General features: G+C 58.0%; 7 protein-coding genes across 7 annotated transcripts; 3 read left to right on the top strand and 4 right to left on the bottom strand.

The window, feature by feature from the left end:
• Positions 1-2,276: 2,276 nt before the first annotated feature.
• On the top strand, positions 2,277-3,665 carry PHSY_000696 (hypothetical protein; the record flags this gene model as incomplete). The annotated part of the gene is made up of 1 exon (XM_012331331.1): positions 2,277-3,665. The coding sequence occupies one exon, from the start codon at positions 2,277-2,279 to the stop codon at positions 3,663-3,665; it is 1,389 nt and encodes a 462-aa protein (XP_012186721.1).
• A 93-nt stretch (positions 3,666-3,758) lies between these two features.
• On the bottom strand, positions 3,759-4,190 carry PHSY_000695 (hypothetical protein; the record flags this gene model as incomplete). Its single annotated transcript, XM_012331330.1, has 1 exon — positions 3,759-4,190. One exon carries the CDS (start codon positions 4,188-4,190, stop codon positions 3,759-3,761), a length of 432 nt encoding a protein of 143 aa, XP_012186720.1.
• A 341-nt stretch (positions 4,191-4,531) lies between these two features.
• PHSY_000694 (short-chain dehydrogenase/reductase) lies at positions 4,532-5,506 on the top strand (the record flags this gene model as incomplete). The annotated part of the gene is made up of 1 exon (XM_012331329.1): positions 4,532-5,506. The coding sequence occupies one exon, from the start codon at positions 4,532-4,534 to the stop codon at positions 5,504-5,506; it is 975 nt and encodes a 324-aa protein (XP_012186719.1).
• A 173-nt stretch (positions 5,507-5,679) lies between these two features.
• Positions 5,680-6,060, bottom strand: PHSY_000693 (hypothetical protein; the record flags this gene model as incomplete). The annotated part of the gene is made up of 1 exon (XM_012331328.1): positions 5,680-6,060. The coding sequence occupies one exon, from the start codon at positions 6,058-6,060 to the stop codon at positions 5,680-5,682; it is 381 nt and encodes a 126-aa protein (XP_012186718.1).
• A 477-nt stretch (positions 6,061-6,537) lies between these two features.
• On the bottom strand, positions 6,538-7,920 carry PHSY_000692 (hypothetical protein; the record flags this gene model as incomplete). The annotated part of the gene is made up of 1 exon (XM_012331327.1): positions 6,538-7,920. The coding sequence occupies one exon, from the start codon at positions 7,918-7,920 to the stop codon at positions 6,538-6,540; it is 1,383 nt and encodes a 460-aa protein (XP_012186717.1).
• A 2,265-nt stretch (positions 7,921-10,185) lies between these two features.
• On the top strand, positions 10,186-19,797 carry PHSY_000691 (hypothetical protein; the record flags this gene model as incomplete). The annotated part of the gene is made up of 1 exon (XM_012331326.1): positions 10,186-19,797. The coding sequence occupies one exon, from the start codon at positions 10,186-10,188 to the stop codon at positions 19,795-19,797; it is 9,612 nt and encodes a 3,203-aa protein (XP_012186716.1).
• Positions 19,798-20,228: 431 nt separating this feature from the next.
• PHSY_000690 (ubiquitin) lies at positions 20,229-21,146 on the bottom strand (the record flags this gene model as incomplete). The annotated part of the gene is made up of 1 exon (XM_012331325.1): positions 20,229-21,146. The coding sequence occupies one exon, from the start codon at positions 21,144-21,146 to the stop codon at positions 20,229-20,231; it is 918 nt and encodes a 305-aa protein (XP_012186715.1).
• Between the last annotated feature and the right edge of the window lie 153 nt (positions 21,147-21,299).

Here is a 21,299-nt window from a genome sequence, read left to right as displayed (position 1 = left end):
CACATCGTGTACATGATTGGCTCAGACTCCCGATGAATCGATGCGTCCGATTTGAGCGGATCATCCGACCCTCCATCGATGGGGCTCAGCGTAACAGTACGTCTGTCGCTCTTCTCATTCGTCCACGATACGGTAGCCCGTCTTGCTCTGCCCAATGAGGGATGGCGTTGTCATTCACGCTTCAGGACAGGTAGGTTCCGGCTCGTCAGAGCATCGTTGGTTCATCGAGCCACTGCATAACGAGAGAGACAAGGCATGTCAGCAAAATCCCTAGGACGAAGAGTGTAACGACGCTTTCGTGAACTTACGTCGAGGAACTCGGGAGTAAAGTAGCTGAGAATGATGTTCGCGCCGGCCCTCACCATGCTCTGTACCGACTCTTCTGCCATCCTTCGGAGCTCGTAGACACCCGCTTTGGCGCCGGCATGGATCATGGCAAACTCGCCGCTCACCTGGTAGCACGCCAAGGGATGATCGGGAGCCAGGTCTCTTGCTTCAGCGATAATGTCGAGGTAAGGCAGCGTCGGTTTCACCATGAGCACGTCGGCACCCTCGTTGGCATCGCGTACGATAGCGCGGCGGGCCAGACCTCGTGCAGTGGGTGGAAGCTGGTAGCACCTTCTGTCGCCGAACGAGGGCGCCGAGTCGACCGCATCGCGGAAAGGTCCGTACAGGCTGCTGGCAAACTTGGCGCTGTACGCCATGAGCGTCACCTTGTTAGCCATACCAGCATCGATCAATCCTTTCTTGATGGCGCGGATGCGACCGTCCATCATGTCCGATGGAGCGACACAGTGAGCACCAGCCCTGGCATAGCTGACAGCGACCTCGGCAAGACGCTCGACAGAGGGTTGGTTGTTGATGGTGCCATCATCGTAAAGGATGCCGCAGTGACCGTGTGATGTGTACTCGCAGAGACAGACGTCGGTGGCAATGTACAGCGAAGGGAAAGCTTTTCGGAGGACCTTGATCGCTTGGATGACCGGTCCGTTGGGGTCGTCTGCGAGCGTGCCTCTCGCGTCCTGGCAGACAGCAAGTGGGCAAGGAAAAGTCAGCATCATCGGTTCCGGCCTCGGACACGGCTCGAATGACCTTTCAAGAAGCTCGGGTACGCACCTTTGGCGTCTTCAGCGGGACACCGAAGAGTATAACCGACGAAAGCCCCTTCTTGACCAGAGGAGCCAGGAAGCCTTCGAGCTTGTTGACTCCCCATCGGCACTGACCCGGCATGGAGGCAAGCGACACCTCTGCATCTGCATCGTCGGTGATGAAGATGGGGTACATGAACATGGACTTGGTGATGTTTCGTCCCTGGTTCTGCCATGCCCGGGTGACCGGGTGCTGGTAGCCGGAGTGCAGGATGGAGCTGTTCGATCATCAGGTGGCAATCGAGCAAAGCATGAAGCGACGTCAGCACATCGTTACAGATCCGGCCTGTTCTGAACGGAGACTCTTGGGACGTACTTGAGGTCTGAATTCATTCTGTGAGGGTGTCGCAAAGGCAGAGACGAACGAGGTAGGTGGAAGCAATTCGAAATGTGACGCCGGTCTTCTCGCTCGGACTTGTAAGATGTGAAGGTGTCGGATCGATCGTGTCGATCGGGAGCTCGCTGCCTCCCAAAGACGATTCCGACGCGTCGAGCAGCGACGGAGCATATCTCGTGATCAGGCAGGGCAGAGCGAGATCTGGACGAAATTCAGGGAAAGAGGCGAGAAATTTTATTTAATTTTTAGCGACGCGGTTGACACCTGGGAAGAGACAGAGCCAGAGAGCGACTGACTCTGACACTCGGGCCAGCTCGTTCTCTATGCTTGAGGATAGAGGGCCGTAGAGAGCCAGGTCTTAGCCGGCCGTCGCATCATCGTCACACACGCTCTGTGTGAATTAAAATAAGAATGGGCACAGGCAAGTGCAATCTGCAGCTGCACTTTCAAGCCACGGCATTCGCGACGGCTCGGCCTCATCGCCCCGCGCACCTTCCTCCCTTTCCATCCATCGTTCCTTCCATCTGACCGTTCATCCTATACCTAGCTTCCCACCTTCCATCCACCCGTCCATCCGTCTTTGGCGACACCACGCTTCACCGAGCGCTCGCTCGTTCACCATCATCACCGCCGGTAAACCTTCTGTCCGGCACATCTCGTCGCGCGTCGATCCACTCATCTCAACGACGCGTCGCATCACGACCTCCTAACCGATCTACGCAAGCACTCACACAATGTACGGTCGAGGAAGCGGTCAGCAGCAGTACCGCGGCGGTCTCTCGTCGTGGGACATGCAGGCGCAGTCCGGATACGCGTCGTCTCCCTCGCAGCAGCAGCAGCAGCAACAGCAACAGCCCACCTACTTCGGCAGCAACATGATCTCCTCTGGATCCAGAGATGACGTGGGCGGATACGGCGGATACGCGGGCGGCGGATCCAGCTCGCATTTCCCTTCCGGTTACCCCGGACAGCAGCAGGGAACCGCTGGATCCTCGTCGGCCAACTCGCGCCCCAACACTTTTGCGAGCTTCTCCGAGTCTTTCTCCGGAGGCTACAACGGCAATCAGCTCGTGCCTCAACAGCAGCAACAACAGGCTCAGCAGCAGCCGCAATCGCAGCAACAACAGCAGCAGCCTCAGCAGCAGCAAGCGCCGCCCACCACCTCGTACCGAAGCGAGCACAGCTACTACCAGCCCTCGTCCGATTCGTACGGCGCCAACCGCGATCGATCGGGTCAGCCGCTCTATCCCTCGAGCGATGGCTTTGCCAAGGATTCGCGTTTCGACGGCGGCTATTCGTCGGCGAGCGGCCAGCAGGACTGGAGCAACTATCAGGCTTCTTCGGGCCAGGCCGGCGCCAACGCCGCTTCGCGATCTCAACCTACTCCGGCTGCAGCACCCTCGGCTTCACCGTCAGTAGCGCCTGCTGCTGCGACACAGGCAGCGGCGGGTGCCGGAGCAGCGCCAGCCGCAGCGGGGCCCAAGAAGCGTGGACGCAAGCCCAAGAACCAGACTCAGGCTCCCGCCGCCGCCCCAGCAGCAGCACCCGCAGGAGGCAAAGCGGCGGGCGGCTATCCGGCGCAGCAGCAAGCTGGATTCATCGATCCATCTGCCACCATGATCAAGGCCAATGGCACCACCGCCAAGGGCAAGAAGGCAGCCGCCGCCGCCGCCGCTGCCGCTGCCGCAGCGGCTGCTGCTGCTGCTCCACCTCCCTCGGCAGCTCCTGTGATTGCTGGCATACGACCCAAGGGCAAACGAGGTCGAAAGTCAAAAGCGGAGCTCGCCGCGGAAGCTGCTGCTGCCGCCGCCGCCCCACAACATAGCGTCGTGGCAGCTGCGGATCCATCGATGAACCCGCCTCCAGCGAAACGCAAACGACGAACCAAGCTCGAGATGCAGGCGGCGCGAGCGGCGGAAGCCGAGGCGGCAGCACGACAAGCTGCGCTGCAAGCGGCCGGTCAAGCGCCCATACCGGTGAAAGACCCGCGAGGACGCAAACCTGGCTCGAAAGGCAGCTTCACCATCGCGTGGAACAAGGAGATGGTGTCCAAGATCCAAGGGCTGCGCGTGTTTGGAAACATGATCGAGGACGACGCTACGCAGCAGGAGTTTGACAACGTGGTGGTGGATCTGTTGAGTATGCTCGACGGCAAATTGCCACAAGACAAACAGGGCTGATTGCGTTGAGCATATTGGTGTCGGGGTTTCTGCCGTCTGTATGTGGTGTATATGTAGATATGTACAATTTGTCTCTGTAACAATGGAAGATCTTCAGGATTTCGCCTTTGCCGAGTGGTTCAGACCGAGCTCCTTGAGAAACGCGCGCGAGTACCTCTCCACCTGTCTGTACGTCGCTTCAAAGTCATTCGTGTAGTAGCTATCTGCCACAGGTTTCCCATCATCGACGTCACCGAACAATCTAACTTTCGCCTTGGACCCTGGAGGTTGCATACGTTTCAAGTTCCTGACGTTGTTCGTATCCATACCAAAGATGACGTCGAAAGTGTCGAAGTCGTGGGGTTCGATGCCGCGAGCGGTGTTGGAGAGGTCGATGGGGATGTTACGACGTTGGCAGAGTTCGGTGGTGCGTTCGTCGGGTTCTTCGCCCGTGTGGTAGGCGGCGGTTCCGCAGGAGTCGAGCATGTTGAAGTGGGAACGTACGCCAGAGGTGGTGGCGATGTGGGTGAAGACGGCGAGCGCCATGGGTGAACGACAGATGTTGCCGAGACAGCAGAAGAGGACGTTGAGTTGAGCGTCTGGCATGATTGAGATGATGAGGTGGGAGAAGAAGGAGTAGTAGTCGAGAAACGCGCGGTGCTTCGTGCGCAAAACAGAGAGATTGTGGTGTTGGATTGGAGTCGGGTTTGTGAGATTTCTCGCCGGTGAAGAAGAAGCCTCCACTCTGGCTGCCGGTGGGGAAAATCAATGCACGATGCGCTAAGCCGAGAGAGACTGTTGCAGCTGCTACGGTTTCTCAACACCATCACTTGTAGTGTATCTTCGTTTCCACCACGCACGACCGTCACTCTCGGTAAAAATCAATTATGGTGTCCTATTCGGAGCTAGCCAACAAGAACGCCTCCGTCGACGTGTCGGGTCAACGAGCGCTCGTCGCCGGAGGAACCCAAGGCATCGGCGCCGGCATCGCTCTCCGCTTCGCCCTCTCCGGCGCCTCTGTCTGGCTCATCGGCCGTTCCGAATCGCGCGCCTCGGAAGTGCTCGACCTGCTCAACAAAGCTTCGCTCGAAGCATCACGTCGATCTTCCTCCTCTTCTAGCTCTGCTGCGGATCATCAGTTCTTCAAAGCTGACCTCTCCTCCCCCGCCGGAGTCACCGACGTCGCCTCCCGCATCACCACATCCGCCGGCAAGCACGGCATCGACTACCTCATCGAAACCGCCGGTGGCCCTCCTACCGGCTCCATCACCACCACACCCGACGGAATCGAAACCCAATTCGCCGTTCAAGTCCTCTCCCGTGTCGGTCTCGCCAAACAACTCGTCGAAGCCGGCACCATCAAACGCGCCGTCTTCATGGTAGCTGCACCCGCTCAAGGTGGTTCCTCCCGCATCGACGTCGATGATCTCGATTTCACCAAAACCCACTCCACCGGAAAGTGGTGGTCTGGACCTCTAGGAATGTACAAAAAGGGCGCAAGATCCTCCTCCATTCTAGACGCTGCCTCTCAACACCTCGCCGAACACCACCCCAACCTGACCTTCACACACGTCTTCCCCGGTATCATCAACACCAACGCCATGGAGAATCAGGGTTACAACAGATTGGTCGTCGCTGCAGCGAAGATCTTTGGACCACTGGTGGGAAGCAAACCCGGTCCGGGGGGGTATGCGGAACTGCCGTTTTATCTGCTGGCGAACGACGAGGGTAGGAGGTATTTGGAGGTCGGGAAGGCGAATTTGATCGACCAGAATTTGAAGAAGCTGCAGATCAGTCCTAATGTTAAGGAGAAAGATGTGAGGAGCAGCATCTGGGAAAAGTTGTCGGCGTACTTTGCTTGATCGAATGCCAGATGCGGGGGGGTTCCAATGATTCCAGGTGTCATGGTGTACAAGTTGTGGGCTTCGTGATGCGATGGATGTACATTGTCGGCGTTCGAGTGTGTGTTTTTGCTCAGACTGTCGTGCTCTGTTTCTTGATCCGAAAGGTAGGTTTGTAGCAACTGTGTGAGAGACTACACCAGCCTTTGACTTCTCCGATTCTCGATCAAGCTAGCGATCTTGGACTGTGACTCTTTCTCCCCTCTTGACCTCTCCACCTCCCCCGCTGCTGCTGCTGTCCTCGCCACCGCTGACGCCGAGAGCTCCTCCCCTTGCTCCCTCAACCTCGCCTCTCGCTTGGCTAGCCTCTTCGCCTTCATCTCGTCCATCGCCGTCCGGAGATCCTCTTCGTTCCTCGGTGGTCGGTAGAGCGACTCTTGCTTTGGCCAGAACTGATCTCGAATCGGAAGCACGTGTTCGTTGTACCATTGGACGTCGCCGAAGTGCACCATGACGGCGAGGGGGAAGAAGAGGTACACGCCGAACTTGAAGAGCTCCAGGTTGGGGCCGGCCATTTTGTGAGGAAAAGACCGCGGAGTTGAGTGCCCGGTGAATTGTGCTTTCGAGGGAGAAAGAGGTTGTGCGCGCGGACGAACGATTGCAATGGTTTGTGAAGCAGTCTTGAGATGGCTATCGAGAGAGTTTGAAAGGGGAAACGCTTTTGGATAGCAGGTCGTCGAAATGATGGAAGCGAAGAAGGTTTCTGCTGACTTGATCCAGACTCAAGAAATTCACCGCGTCCTGCAGCCGCTTTCGATTTCAGAGCTCTCCGAGATCCGATTCAGGCATTTCCTCCACACTCTGTTTCGCCCGCGGCCATCATACGAACATCACCACACCACAACTCAATCTCACGTCAGCGCACACTGCCACCATACGCTCTTTGCTTGAACAGACAGTACTGCGGAATATCTCTATGTATGACCGCAGACCAAAACCCCAAATCACTTTGAAACCCGAAAAAGAATCGAACGCCTCCTGAAACTACAATCTCAATCATCGCCACTATCGCCATCGCTGTAATCCTTCGCACCCGCCTTATCCGCCGTATATCCGTCGAGCTGCTTGCTGAAATCCGCGGTCAGCCCCGTTCCGCTGCTCGCCTGATCCGCAAACAGCGCGTTCCTGCCCTGCGGCGAGCTGTACACCTTGCTGGCACTGTGACCTGCCCCCTCGACCACGCTCAGCGAATGCACGATGGAAACGCCGGTGAACTTTCTCAGCGTGGTCTTGGAGGATGTTGGGATGTCGGTCTGGGTTGTTTTCGCCGCCGATGCCTGAGGGTCAAGTGCGGGGAAGGTTCCTGGGAAATTTTTGAGCGAGTCGGGCGAGGTACGACCGGAGAGCAGGTGGATGTACTTCCAGTAGGCTAGACTTCGGTTTCTTCGCAACGGTCCTCCGACGGCGTGCGCCATGCACGTCTGATCGCCCTTCTCGGTGGAAGTATCCGCCAGCCCGACCACGTACCGAACTTCCTTGGCGGCGTAGGACTTGAACAGTGCAGGAGCTCGAGAGGCCGAGAGAGTAGAGTACGGTGCAGTGTACTGCTTGAGGCCGTAGCGGTAGTTGTTCCAAGTGGGGCAGGAAGCTTGGTCCACTCCTACAGGTCGATCGTCGGTAAAGTAGAGTTCCGACGAAGGATCTCCCACGACATACCTCACACTCAACCTCTTCGGAGCCGGGTTGCTCTTGCCCAACACAGCATATCGCTGAAGCATCTGTGCACCACCTCCATGCGCCACGAACGTAATATACTTCATCCTCGGATACGCCTTGGCATCGCTGAACCTATCCAAAAACGCATCCAACACGGCGAAGCTCGAAATGCCACTGAACGGCGGATTGGTGCTGCCCTCGCCTGCCGTCCAGGCGTTGCTATCGTCCCACGCCAACTGCGTCACGTTGTACGCACCTGCATCCTCGAACGTGCTGAAGAACAACGGCGCTACGCGGATCGAGTTCGGTCGTGCCGAGCCGAGCGATGCATCGCGTGCTTTGGCCCAGGCGTTGTTGAGGATGGTCCAGTAGGTGTTGGCGTTCCGCTGGACACCGTGGATGATGATGAAGGCGGATTCGGCGAGCGATTCGTTGGCGGGGGTTTTCGAGTACCATGTGAAGATGTCAGAGGTAGGGGTGATGGGGATGGAGCGCGCGTAGGCTCCGGCGGGGCGACGACCGACCGAGCTGAGCGAGGCATCGCCGCGCGTTCCACGTGCGTCAGTGAATGCGTCTCGGCGGGCAAGCGATGGTGGTGATGGCAGGGCGTGGGTTGGACTGATGGTGAGAAGAGTGAATGTGAGGGTGACGAGAAGCGTGCTGAGGAGCGTGCGAAGGCTGACCCGCCGCAAGGGCGATGCTGGTGAATCTGTGGACATGTTTGGTCAGTCTCGCCGATCTAGAGTGGTCGATTGATGGAGGGGGAAGGTCGAGAGCAGGGAAGGAACGGAACGGTCACTCTTTACGGAAAGAGAGTATGTGTACGGTGGATCCGGCGGTGACGTTGGAAAAGAGGAAATGTGTTTGTATATATCAGAGTAAGAAGGGGTAAGGGTAGACCGTGAGCCAAGGAACGGGCGCCAGGATGACGGCGAGGCGCTTAGCTTGTTGCGATCTTGGCGCCGACTCTCTCACAACGCACACTCATGATCTTGCCTCCGGCGACCAAGGAACTTCACTCGACACTCGGCACGCTCCTGGGAGGCATCTGAAATCCCAGGCGAGATCAGGCTGAAGCTGACGCCTCTTTCTCTCTGTAGATGTGGCTGAAATGAAGATCCCAAAGCGCGCCAGCCTAATGTCCGGACCTGAAACAACAGGCTGCCTGCCTGATCCAAAGCCAGAGGTAGGGATCGAGTTGCCCAACTTATCGGTACATGCTCATAGTTCAGGTGAGAAGCTTGAGTCTGCTTTGTTTATGGGTACCCTACCCTTACCACTGAGCGGGGCAACCGGGCGGTTCGGTGCGGCGGCTGTCACCTTGAGGTTCCTGTGGGAGATACAAACCAAAAGGTACGGATCGTGCGTCGGTTTTCATTGATTCCACAAATTAATCTTCAGCAAGACGCCGCCTGAATTGTCATCCACCACCATCATGTCTCTGTCGTGATGCGCCTCGGAGCGAAAGGATTTTCCATCCGATCTGCAGCGTGCATAGGCGAGATTGATATTTCAAACAACGCCGCGGCAAGAAAGAGGCGCTCTGCCACCCGTTCGGCTCTCACGGCACAGTGTCAAACCACGAGTTGGTTGTGAAGCGACGCTGACACTGGATCTTGCTGGTCGGAGCTGATTCCTTTCGAGAAAGGATCAGACCCCGATCCAATTTGACATTGGATCGATGGTTGGAATCATCGAAGGTTTCCGTTGTAGCAAACAAGACCGCCGTCTAGCCGCGGCGATCTACCAAGCTTATGATTGAAGCATTCGCTCTTGAAAATGACTCTTCCTTGCGATCTTCCTAGTGTCCGTGATCTGCATACCTCTTGCAACCATGTGGACAGGTTATGAATGCTGCAGCGGCAAGGGGTGGCATCCGGGTCTTGGCGCAGCGTGGTGTCTCTCCTTTTTTGGAAAGCAAGCATTCCGTCCGATCAAAAAGACACCGAAGCAGATGCGTGCGACGCGTGCCCGTGTTTATTTTCCTTCCAAAAAAGGAACAACAACAACAACACTCGCTGTCGGCATGCCTGTTTTGGTTTTTCTATTCTTGCCAAGAACGCCGAGCATGTCGATCAGGTACGACACAAATCGCATGCCTTATTCTCTGTGTGTGTCGGCTGCAAGGGGTTCAGAAGCGCAGACTATCTACGAGATGCAAGTTCAGAAAGGCACAGATTGCCGGTCGAGATCACTGCTGCTGTAGATACCAATCGCCAATCGGTTCGGGGTTGTTGCCGATCGATGGTCAGGAATGTGGTTCATCGGAGCAGACCCGATACGGTGTGAGACGTCCGATAGGATCTGTATCGACTCGTAGGAACGACCAAGAGAGAACACATGGTCGTTTCTTGTCGTTATTTTTAACCTCTTTTCTTGTCCTTAATTTCTCTTGCGCATTCTTTACGTGGGAAATCCTCGACTTGCCTACATGTGCGGGCACAGTCTTTGTGATCTCAGCGTGATACGGGCAGGCATCGCTCATCGACTGCGCACGTTTGAGCATCTCGTACCTTGATCATGATGGCAACTCTTCTGTATTGTGGCCTCGTCAGAGCACGTCAGTCGTCGTACGGCAAACAGAGTGTTTCGGAGCGGGATCAACAGTGTTAGATCTATCAAGCTCTAATGACTGTTAGAGTGGACTGCTAACATGCGCGCGAATAGTGGAACGGTGCGCCCTAATCCAGACGCGCAGACCAACACTTTTTCGCAGAGCGTGAGAGTCGCTCGCAGCGTGTGCGTGCGAACGAACGTCTGCCGCGAGAGGGTCCAAGCTTCACACGCTCCGTAGTTCGACCAACACTTTTCGTCGAGCTCAGCCGCGAAAAGCTGTTCCGCCATTACCACCGTCGTCGTTTCAGCTTCATCTCATCGTCGCCGTCACCGTCAACTTCGAGGTGTCGTCACACATGGCACGCACCTTCACCTGAGCGTACTCGAAGCAGTCGTCTCCTCGTTGCAGCCGGGAGCATTGCACAACCATGGTAGACGCGATACCCGGCGGTGCCAATGGCCGCTCAGGCTTGGGCAGCCGTCAGGATAGCGACGTCGATGTCCTCTCCCGAGGTGGCACCGACATGTCGCCGTCTTCCTCATATACACGCTTCAACGGCCTCTACGATACTGCACGTCTCAAGGCGTACCTGCGCTCCCTCTTGCCCGTCCTCCTCGATTCCGATGCCGACATTGTATCTGACCTTCTCCTCGACACACCGGCGTGGAAGGAGCAAGCTTCCGCCTTCGCTGCCGATCCGAGCATCATGGCCGCCTACGTCAACAAGATTCGTCGTCAGGATGTCTCTTCGGACGCCACCGAGCACGACCTCTTCGACTACCAACTATCCACGCAGGCATCCTATTCATCGCTCCACGTATCCAGCATCGCCCTCATCAAGCGTGTCCCCGTGCTAGATCCTGCAGTTTCGCTGCCACACCAGCTTCATGTGCTCACACTCTCTGGTCCCGCTGCTGCTGCTGCAGCTGCTGCTGCCGCCGCCGCCACCGTTGCCTCGACCGAAGATGGCGCACTCCGATCACAGTCGGCCTCCGCAGGCACCGCTGCAGCCAACAACGACGGCGCCACCCGCGACGACGCTGACGAGTCCTTGGCTGCTTCAGCCGTCCGTGAAAGCCCCTACGAAGCGCTTCACAGCGTCGTTCACAACGTCATGTCTCCGTGGTTCGATGCCTTTGTCGCCAGCAAGGCGCCCAAAGACAAAGCGCTTCTTTCAGGTGCAAAGTCCAAGGACAGCGACACAAAGATGGGCATCCCCATGGCCAAGCGCAAATTCGCCGAGCTCGAGCTCAGCCTCTTCCACCTCCAGCAAAACGTCGACATCCCCGATATCATCCTCTCCATTCATCCCGCCGTGCGCGCCGCCGTGGACCGATGCCACGCCGCCGGCACGCGTGTCAGCGTCGAAGCCGTCGAACCCGCATCGCTCCTCCAGGACTCCTCCTTTCTCAACAAGCTTCAGGCCGACGTCAACTCGTGGGTCAAAGAGGTACAGACCATCACAAAGCTCGACCGCAGTGTTGCCTCCGGCACCGCTTCCCAGGAGATCAACTTTTGGCTCTCCATGGAAAAAGCGCAGGAATCCATCGAGCAGCAGCTTCGTTCCGATCCGATCGTGCTCACCCTCGACATTCTCAAGCACGCCAAGCGTTTCCACGCCACCGTCTCGTTCCTCGCCGACACTGGTCTCAAGGACTGTGCCGAAAAGACGCACAACTACAACCTCTTGATGAAGGATTTCCCCATCAACGAGCTCCTTTCGGCCACAGATCTCGACAAGTGCGCCGACGCGCTCGGTGCCATCTTCAACCATCTCAATAAGAAGCTTCGAATCAGCCCGTACCCCGTCAAACGTGCTCTGCCGCTCGTCGAGGCCATCAGCAGGGATCTCAACGACACCCTCCTCAAAGTGCTTGCCTCACAACGCATCATGTGGCAAGATTTTCCCCGCTTCTGGGACACCATCTCGGCCGCTGCTGAAGTCTTTTCAGTCTGGGACGAGCTCATGAAGGACTTTGTCAACATTGCGAGAGAGGTCACGCGCAAGCGCTCCGAAAAGTTCCTTCCCATCAAGATCAACCCGGCTCATGCCAAGCTACGCGAACGGCTCAACTACATCGGTGCGTTCCGCAAGACGCACGAGCAGCTGCGTGCCATGGTCAGCTCTGGCAAAGGTCTCACCCTGCCCGGTACCGTCCACGCCGCAAATGCCACTTCAAACGACAGGCAAGTGGCCACGCAGAACCTGGCAGGTATCGAGATGAGCGAAGAGATTCGAGCCGCCTACGACCAGGTCAAGGTCATTGACGTCCTCGACGTCTCCAACGAAGGCACCGAGATCTGGACGACAGCCGAGGGCGCATACAATGAGCGCGTTGCGCGTGTCGAAAACAGCCTCATCGCACGTCTGCGAGATCTGCTCGGCCAGGCCAAGTCGGCGCGCGAGATGCTTCGAGTGCTCTCCCAATTCAACAGCCTGTTCGTGCGTCCCAAGGTGCGCGGTGCAGTGCAAGAGTACCAGCAGCAGCTGCTCAACAGCGTCAAATCCGACATCAAGGCGTTGCACGACAAGTTCAAGGCGCAGTATCGTCCCTCGGAGGCAAACCACATGAGCCAGCTGCGCGACGTCCCCGAGATTGCTGGTGCCATCATTTGGGCCCGCCAGATCGAACGTCAGCTCAACGTCTATATGAAGCGCGTCGAAGACGTGCTCGGCAAGGGATGGGAACTCTACGCAGAGGGACAGAAGCTGCAGAGCGAGAGCGAGACGTTCCGTCGCAAGCTCGACACAAGACCGCTCTTTGACAGCTGGCTCCACGACATCAACCGCAGAGACATGAGCATCGCAGGTCGCGTCTTTGACGTCACCAAGAACCGTGCCGCGGGCAACACCTTCCAGCTCAGCGTCAACTTTGACGGTCACACCATCTCGCTGTTCAAAGAGGTCCGTAACCTCATCTGGCTCAACTTCCAGATCCCACACGCCATCACCAATCTCGCCAAGGACGCCAAGCGAGTCTACCCGCACGCCGTGTCGCTCATGGAGACCGTTCGCACCTACAACCAGACCTGCAGCCTCGTGCGTGCCAACCCGGAGATCACCTGCCTCATCGCTCAGGTCCACACGGATGCTCACCAGCTCATCTCGCAAGGCATGACGCTGCGATGGGAGCATTTCGCTAACATCTACGAGAGCGCTCGTGCCGCCTCGTACTTGCCAGGCTCCAGCGGGGAGCCTAGCCGCGAAAACCGTCAGGTCGCCTTTGTGCGTCAATTCGCCAGCGTCGTCAGCCTCTTTCAGGACAAGACGGCCGAGCTCATCGAGATCCAGCGCGAAATGCATTCCACCATTGACGAATTGGCCAAGTGCGAGTATCGCACCGAAGCGTTTGCGCAGCGACTCCGAAAAATCCAGGACACTATCGACAAGCTCAACCTCGAAGGCTACCCCAACCTCGAAGAGTGGGTTGGCAACCTCGACAAGCTCATCGAGGAGGTACTGCTGCGCAGGCTCCAGTCGGTCAGCATCGCATGGTGCCGCGCTTTCGTGCGTCATGGCTCGAGCCAGAGTGGCACCAACGCCGGCTCCCTTCGTGGAGACCGAGCGATCAAGAGACTCGCCAACGGTTCAGCTGGTTCTGCAGCTGGAGGTGCGGACGGTGCTGCAGCCGATCAGATTGCTCTGGAGCCCATCACCCACGAAGTTCGTATCCAAAATCAAGTCATCTTCCTCGACCCACCTCTCGAGAACGCGCGAGCCTCGTGGTTCCGACAGCTGCACGAGGTTCTTTCCGTCGTGTGCTGCCTCACCCGCGTCCAAAGCTCGCGCTACGAGATCGGCCTCCAGATGCGCGTCAAGCAGCAAGCCACGCAGCAAGACTATACCTCACTGCTCACCCGCTTCCAGGATGACTCGCTGACGCGTCCCTTTGTTCTCATCGAGGCCAAGCTGGCAGAGGTCGGCAGCTACGTGTCCAAGTGGCTTCAGTTCCAGTCGCTTTGGGATCTCGAGTCCGAGCACGTCTTTGCACGTCTCGGCGACTCGCTCGCAAACTGGCAGCAGCTCCTCGCTGAGATCCGTCGCACGCGAGCTACCTTTGACAATTCGGACACGCAGCGCTCCTTTGGCATCTGCGTGATCGCCTATGACCAGGTACAGAGCAAGGTCAACGCCAAGTACGACACCTGGCAGCGCGACATTCTCAACCGCTTCGGCACCAAGCTGGGCGCTGTGATGCGAGAGGTGCATGCCGCCGTCGCCAAGGCACGTGTCGAGCTCGAACAGCACAGCATCGAGGGCAGCTCCACCGCGCAGGCCGTCACCTTCATCACCTTTGTCCAGGATCTGAAACGCAAGACCAAGGTGTGGCAACCCCAGATCGAGCTGTTCGGTACAGGTCAAAAGACGCTCGAGCGCCAGCGATACATGTTCCCTCAAGACTGGCTGTACGTGGACCAGGTCGACGGGGAATGGAGCGCGTTCCAGGAGATTCTCAGCCGCAAAAACGCCAGCATCCAGGAGCAGCTGGCTGGTTTGCAGATGAAGATCATCGCCGAAGACAAGATCGTCGGTGACAAGATGACCACCATCATCAGCGAGTGGGAGCAGCAGAAGCCCATCCAGGGCACGCTCAAGGCCGACGGTGCCATGAACACCATCAACGTCTTCGAGACGCGCGTCTCGAAACTCGCCGAAGACAGGGCGCTCGTCGTGCGTGCCAAGGAAGCGCTCGACCTAGAGCATACGCAAGACGATCGTCTCGAGCCCGTGTTTGAAGAGCTGCGCGATCTCAAGACAGTTTGGACGGCGCTCTCGGGCACGTGGAGCCAGCTTGCCGAGATCAGGGATACCAATTGGAGCAATGTGCAGCCGCGAAAGCTTCGTCAGCAGCTCGACGGGCTGCTGGCACAGACGCGCGACATGCCCAGCCGCATGCGCCAGTACGCTGCTTTCGAATACGTCCAGGAGCACGTCCGCGCTCTGCTCAAAAGCAACCCGGTCATTTCTGATCTCAAGTCCGAGGCGATGCGCGAGCGTCACTGGCGATCGCTCTTCAAGCAGCTCAAGGTGCAAGATCACTACTCGGCCAGCAGCATGACGCTCGGCACCGTGTGGGATCTCGACTTGAAGCGACACGACACCATCATCAAGGCTGTCGTCGCTCAGGCGCAAGGCGAGCTGGCGCTCGAAGAGTACCTCAAGCAGGTGCGAGAGGCGTGGACCAGCTACACGCTCGACCTCGTCAACTACCAGAACAAGTGCCGTCTCATCCGCGGCTGGGACAGCCTTTTCCAGCTCGCCGGCGACAACCTCAACGCCTTGCGTGCAATGTCCATGAGTCCGCACTATAAGGTCTTCGAGGAGGAAGCCTCGCTGTGGGAAGACAGGCTGTCTAAGATCTCGGTGCTCTTCGACACGTGGATCGATGTTCAGCGTCAATGGGTCTACTTGGAAGGCATCTTCACCGGCAGCGCCGAGATCCGCCACATTTTGCCCGTCGAGAGCTCGCGCTTCCAGAACATCAACACCGAGTTCTTGACCGTGATGAAGAAGGTGTACAAGTCGCCATTCGTGCTCGACGTGCTCAACATCCCTGGAGTGCAAAAGAGTCTCGAACGTCTCGCCGACCTGCTCAGCAAGATTCAGAAGGCGCTCGGAGAGTACCTCGAGCGCGAGCGTGCCAACTTCCCACGCTTCTACTTTGTCGGAGACGAGGACCTGCTCGAAATCATCGGCAACTCCAAGGACACGGCTCGCATCCTCAAGCACCTCAAGAAGATGTTTGCCGGTATTGCCAGCGTCGAGTTCGACGAGGAAGCGGGCAAGCTGACGGCCATGGTCAGCCGCGAGGGCGAGACGGTGCCCTTCCGAACGCCCATTCTTCTCAAGGAATATGCCAAGATCAATGATTGGCTGGCCAAGGTGGAGAGCGAGATGCGGATCTCGCTTGCGGAGCTGCTGTCGCAGGCCGCTGCCGAGCTCGAATCGTTCTACACCAGCACCGACTCGCTGACGCTCGACGCGTTCCTCGCGTGGATCGCCAAATACCCTGCTCAGCTCGTCGTGCTGGCCGTGCAGGCGCGCTGGACGGCGATGGTCGACGAGGCGTTCGAGAGCGGCGCCGGATTGCAGCATCCGCTCGACGTGGTGCTGCGTGGACTCGATCTGCTGGCGGACACCGTGCTGACCGACGTCGAGGCTCTGCAGCGACGCAAGTGCGAGCACCTGATCACCGAGCTCGTGCACCAGAGAGACGTAATTCGTCTGCTGATATCGCAGCGGGTCGCGGACGCCCGTGACTTTAACTGGCTCTCGCAGATGCGCTTCTACCTCAACCGCCAGATCGAACAGCCGCTCGACAGGCTCACGGTCCAGATGGCAGATGCTACGTTCCCATACGGCTACGAGTATCTGGGCGTCCCTGACCGCCTTGTCCAGACTCCCCTCACCGACCGCTGCTACCTCACACTCACGCAGGCGCTTCACTACAAGCTCGGCGGCGCTCCCTTCGGCCCTGCCGGTACGGGTAAGACCGAGTCTGTTAAGGCGTTGGGTGTCCAGCTCGGCATGTTCGTCATTGTGTTTTGCTGTGACGAAACGTTCGACTTCCAGGCGATGGGTCGCATCTTTGTCGGTCTCTGCCGAGTCGGAGCGTGGGGTTGCTTCGACGAGTTCAACCGACTCGAAGAGCGCATCTTGTCGGCTGTGTCGCAGCAGATCCAGAGCATCCAGCAAGGCTTGGCCGACACGACAAGCGGCGCCGGGAACGCCGGGAACGCCAGCGGCAGGGAGATCGAGCTGCTCGGCAAACGTGTTCCGCTCAACGACCGCGTCGGCATCTTCATCACCACTAACCCGACCTACGCTGGTCGATCCAACTTGCCAGACAACTTGAAGAAGCTGTTCCGCAACATGGCCATGACGCATCCCGACCGCGAGCTTATCGCCCAGGTCATGCTCTTCTCGCAAGGGTTCCGAACCGCCGAAACGTTGGCGTCTAAGATCGTGCCCTTCTTCAACCTCTGCCTCGAGCAGCTCAGCCCGCAGCCGCATTACGACTTTGGATTGCGAGCGCTCAAGGCGGTGCTCGTGAGCGCAGGCCAGCTCAAGAGAGAGCACATGCTCAGTGGCGGCGACGATGCCGGAGATGCCGTCGTATCGATCGACGTGTCCGAGCAGGAGATCTTGATCCAGAGCGTCAGCGAGACGATCGTGCCCAAGCTCATCGCTGAGGATGTTCCGCTGCTCAAGAGCCTGCTTTCCGACGTCTTCCCAGGTGTCGAGTACAAGCCGGTGAACCTCGACGTTCTGCGCGGCCACATCGCCGCTGTGTGCGCCGAGCGACATCTGGTCGAGGGCGGTCTGTGGACGGAGAAGGTGCTGCAGCTCTACCAGATCCAGAAGATCTCGCACGGTCTCATGCTCGTCGGACCGTCGGGCACGGGAAAGACACAGGCCTGGCAGGTGCTGTTGGCGGCGCTCGAGCGGCTGGAGGGACAAGAGGGCGTTTCGTACGTCATCGACCCGAAGGCCGTCTCGAAAGAAAGCCTCTACGGAACGCTCGACCCGACGACGCGAGAGTGGAACGACGGCTTGTTCACGCAAGTCCTACGCAAGATCATCGACAACGTGCGCGGCGAGAGCGCCAAGCGTCACTGGATCGTGTTCGATGGCGACGTGGATCCCGAGTGGGTCGAGAACCTCAACTCGGTGCTCGACGACAACAAGCTGTTGACGCTTCCGAACGGCGAGCGTCTCAACTTGCCGCCCAATGTGCGCATCATGTTCGAGGTGGAGTCGCTGCGGTACGCTACGCTGGCGACGGTGTCGCGATGTGGTATGATCTGGTTCAGCGATGATATTGTGCGCCCGTCGATGGTGTACACGAGGTACTTGACGGGTCTGCGTTCGACTCCCGTGGAATTGGACGATGACGAGCTGGCCAGCGCCGTCGCCTCACGCCGAGCTGCAGCTGCCACTTCGACATCCGGAACAAGCGAGGTGAGTCCCGATCTGCAGGTGCAGAGGGCCGTGGCGGACGCGTTGGCGCCCTTCTTTGAGGACGACGGTCTGGTCAACGGTGCGCTCGAGTTCGCCAGGACGGTGCCGCACATCATGGACTTCACCGAGGCACGTGCCTTGTCGACGCTGTTTTCTCTGATTAACAAGACGGTGCGCAACATCCTCGACTACAACACGCAGCATCCCGACTTCCCGCTCGGTGCTGAACAGATCGAAGCCTACACCACGCGGCGCCTGCTCGTGGCGCTCGTGTGGGCGTTTACGGGTGACGCGAAGCTCGACGTGCGTGCAGAGATGGGCGAGTACCTGCGCAACCACGCGGGTGTCGATCTGCCGCCTCTGGGACCTGGGGCGTCGTTGATCGACTACGACGTCGGCTTTGCGGGGCAGACGGTGGAGTGGTCTTCGTGGCTCTCGAAGGTGCCAACGATCGAGATAGATACGGCGGCGGTGTCGTCGGCGGATGTGGTGGTGCCGACGATCGATACGGTGCGTCACGAGGATGTGCTCTACTCGTGGTTGTCGGAGCACAAGCCGCTGATGCTGTGTGGACCTCCCGGGTCGGGGAAGACCATGACGCTGTTTTCGGCGTTGCGCAAATTGCCGGATATGGAGGTGGTGGGTCTTAACTTTTCGTCTGCCACGACGCCCGAGTTGATCCTCAAGACGTTTGAGCAGTACTGCGAGTACCGCAAGACGCCGAACGGGATCGTGCTGTCTCCGACGCAGATCGGACGCTGGTTGGTGCTGTTCTGCGACGAGATCAATCTGCCGGCTACGGACAAGTATGGGACGCAGCGGGTGATTTCGTTCCTGCGCCAGTTGGTGGAGAGCGGAGGGTTCTGGAGGATCAGCGACAAGGCGTGGGTCAAGTTGGAGAGGATCCAGTTTGTGGGGGCGTGCAATCCGCCGACGGATCCGGGACGTGTTCCGTTGAGCCACAGGTTTTTGAGGCATGCGCCGCTGATCATGGTGGATTATCCGGGCGAGATCTCGTTGAACCAGATCTATGGGACGTTCAACCGGGCGTTGTTGAAGGTGACGCCGAATTTGAGGGGGTATGCGGAGGCGTTGACGGGGGCGATGGTCGACTTTTACCTGGCGTCGCAGAGGAGGTTTACGCCGGATATCCACGCGCACTACATCTACTCGCCGAGAGAGTTGACGAGGTGGATGAGGGGGATTTACGAGGCGATCAAGCCGTTGGAGAGTCTCAGTGTGGAGGGGTTGGTGAGGGTGTGGGCGCACGAAGGACTGAGGTTGTTCCAGGATCGACTGGTGGGGATGGAGGAGAAGACGTGGACGGATGGGGAGATTGATCGGGTTGCAGCGGTGCGCTTCCCTACCTTGGATACCGGGTCGGCGCTGGCGAGGCCGATCCTGTTCAGCAACTGGTTGAGCAAGGAGTATCGCTCGGTGGATAGGGAGAGCGTGAGGGAGTACGCAAAGGCTAGGTTGAAGGGGTATTCGGAGGAAGAGTTGGATGCGAGTCTTGTGCTTCACGATTCGGTGTTGGATCTGGCGCTGTCGTGCGACCGCGTGCTTCGACAGCCGGCGGGGCATCTCTTGCTCATCGGAGCCTCGGGGTCGGGTCGAACCACCGTCACGCGCTTCTGCGCCTGGCTCCGCGGTCTCTCGCTCTTCACCATCAGCACATCCAACAAGTATACCGAGGAAAACTTTGACGACGACCTGCGCTCGCTCCTCCGTCGCGTCGGTTGCAAGGGAGAAAAGGTATGCTGGACCATCGACGAGTCTCAGATGTCCAACGCTGCACGGCTGGAGAAGCTCAACACGTTGCTGGCGAATGCCGAGGTGGCGGGATTGTTCGAGGGAGACGAGTACAGCAGTTTGATCAACCAGTTGAAGGAGGCTAGTCAGAGGGAAGGGTTGATGCTCGATGCAGAGGAGGAGCTCTTCTCGTTCTTCAGGGGCGAGATCTCGCGGAATCTGCATGTCACGTTGACCATGAACCCGCCCGAGGGGGGGACGGGTGGCAAGGCAGCAGCTAGTCCAGCGCTGTTCAACCGAACTAGCATCATGTTCTGTTGGTAGACAACGCAATTCAAATGTACATTAGAGAAATCATCTTCGTAGTGACCCGAGTGATCCAGGTGACGCTGCGCTTCACATCTGACATGCACAGTCCCGAACCTCATTCCCGCTCAACCGAAACGACAACGTGATTTCTCTCAACCCTCCAACACCACTCCCATCATCAGCACAAGTCTGATCCCACATGCCTGGGTGCCGACTTCTCGTTCCGCAAGACTGCTCGCTCACAATCACCGCTCAGTCTAGACTCGAACTCACACTCAAGAGACACACTTCGACCGAGAAGCGGACGCACGCACAACAAATTGATGTAGACAAGACAACAGGGCTCAGGAGAGAGCCGCTGATGACGAACGGGGTAAATTGCACTTTATGAGCGTAAGAAGGACGACATCATCATGGCGCGAACACTGCGCGCTGAACCGGTGCGTTCAGTTACCGCCACGCAGACGGAGGACGAGGTGCAGAGTGCTCTCCTTCTGGATGTTGTAGTCCGACAGAGTACGGCCATCCTCGAGCTGCTTACCAGCAAAGATGAGTCGCTGCTGGTCAGGGGGAATGCCTTCCTTGTCCTGAATCTTGGCCTTGACGTTGTCAATCGTGTCCGAAGACTCGACTTCCAATGTGATCGTCTTGCCGGTGAGTGTCTTGACAAAGATCTGCATACCTCCGCGCAATCGCAACACAAGGTGGAGGGTGCTCTCCTTTTGAATGTTGTAATCGCTCAGGGTGCGGCCATCCTCCAACTGCTTGCCGGCAAAGATGAGACGCTGCTGGTCGGGAGGGATACCCTCCTTGTCCTGGATCTTGGCCTTGACATTGTCGATCGTGTCCGAAGACTCGACTTCCAAGGTGATGGTCTTTCCTGTGAGCGTCTTGACGAAAATCTGCATACCACCACGGAGTCGCAAGACAAGGTGGAGTGTGGATTCCTTCTGAATGTTGTAGTCGGAGAGGGTGCGGCCGTCTTCGAGCTGCTTGCCGGCGAAGATAAGGCGCTGCTGATCAGGGGGAATGCCTTCCTTGTCCTGGATCTTAGCCTTGACGTTGTCGATGGTGTCCGACGATTCGACCTCGAGGGTGATGGTCTTGCCGGTCAAGGTCTTGACAAAGATCTGCATACCACCACGAAGACGGAGAACCAAGTGGAGGGTCGACTCCTTCTGGATGTTGTAGTCCGAGAGCGTTCGTCCGTCCTCGAGCTGCTTTCCGGCGAAAATGAGACGCTGCTGATCAGGAGGAATGCCTTCCTTGTCCTGGATCTTGGCCTTGACGTTGTCAATGGTGTCGGAAGACTCCACCTCGAGGGTGATGGTCTTGCCGGTCAGAGTCTTGACGAAGATCTGCATGGCCTGTTGAACGGGGGAAAAGCGGCAAGACAAAGATTGAGAAAGCGGTCAATACGGAATGCTCAGTGTGATACTCTTGAGTGTCAAGGACATCGCACTCTGATTGGCCGCGTTGGACGCGCTGCGACGAGACCCTGCAGGCGAGGTGCATGT

The sequence above is a fragment of the Pseudozyma hubeiensis genome (assembly GCF_000403515.1).
Source record: "Pseudozyma hubeiensis SY62 DNA, scaffold: PHS9, whole genome shotgun sequence".
NCBI lineage: Eukaryota > Fungi > Basidiomycota > Ustilaginomycetes > Ustilaginales > Ustilaginaceae > Pseudozyma > Pseudozyma hubeiensis.
The sequence above is the reverse complement of the archived record's forward strand: the minus strand, read 5'-3'. Positions and strand labels throughout refer to the sequence as shown.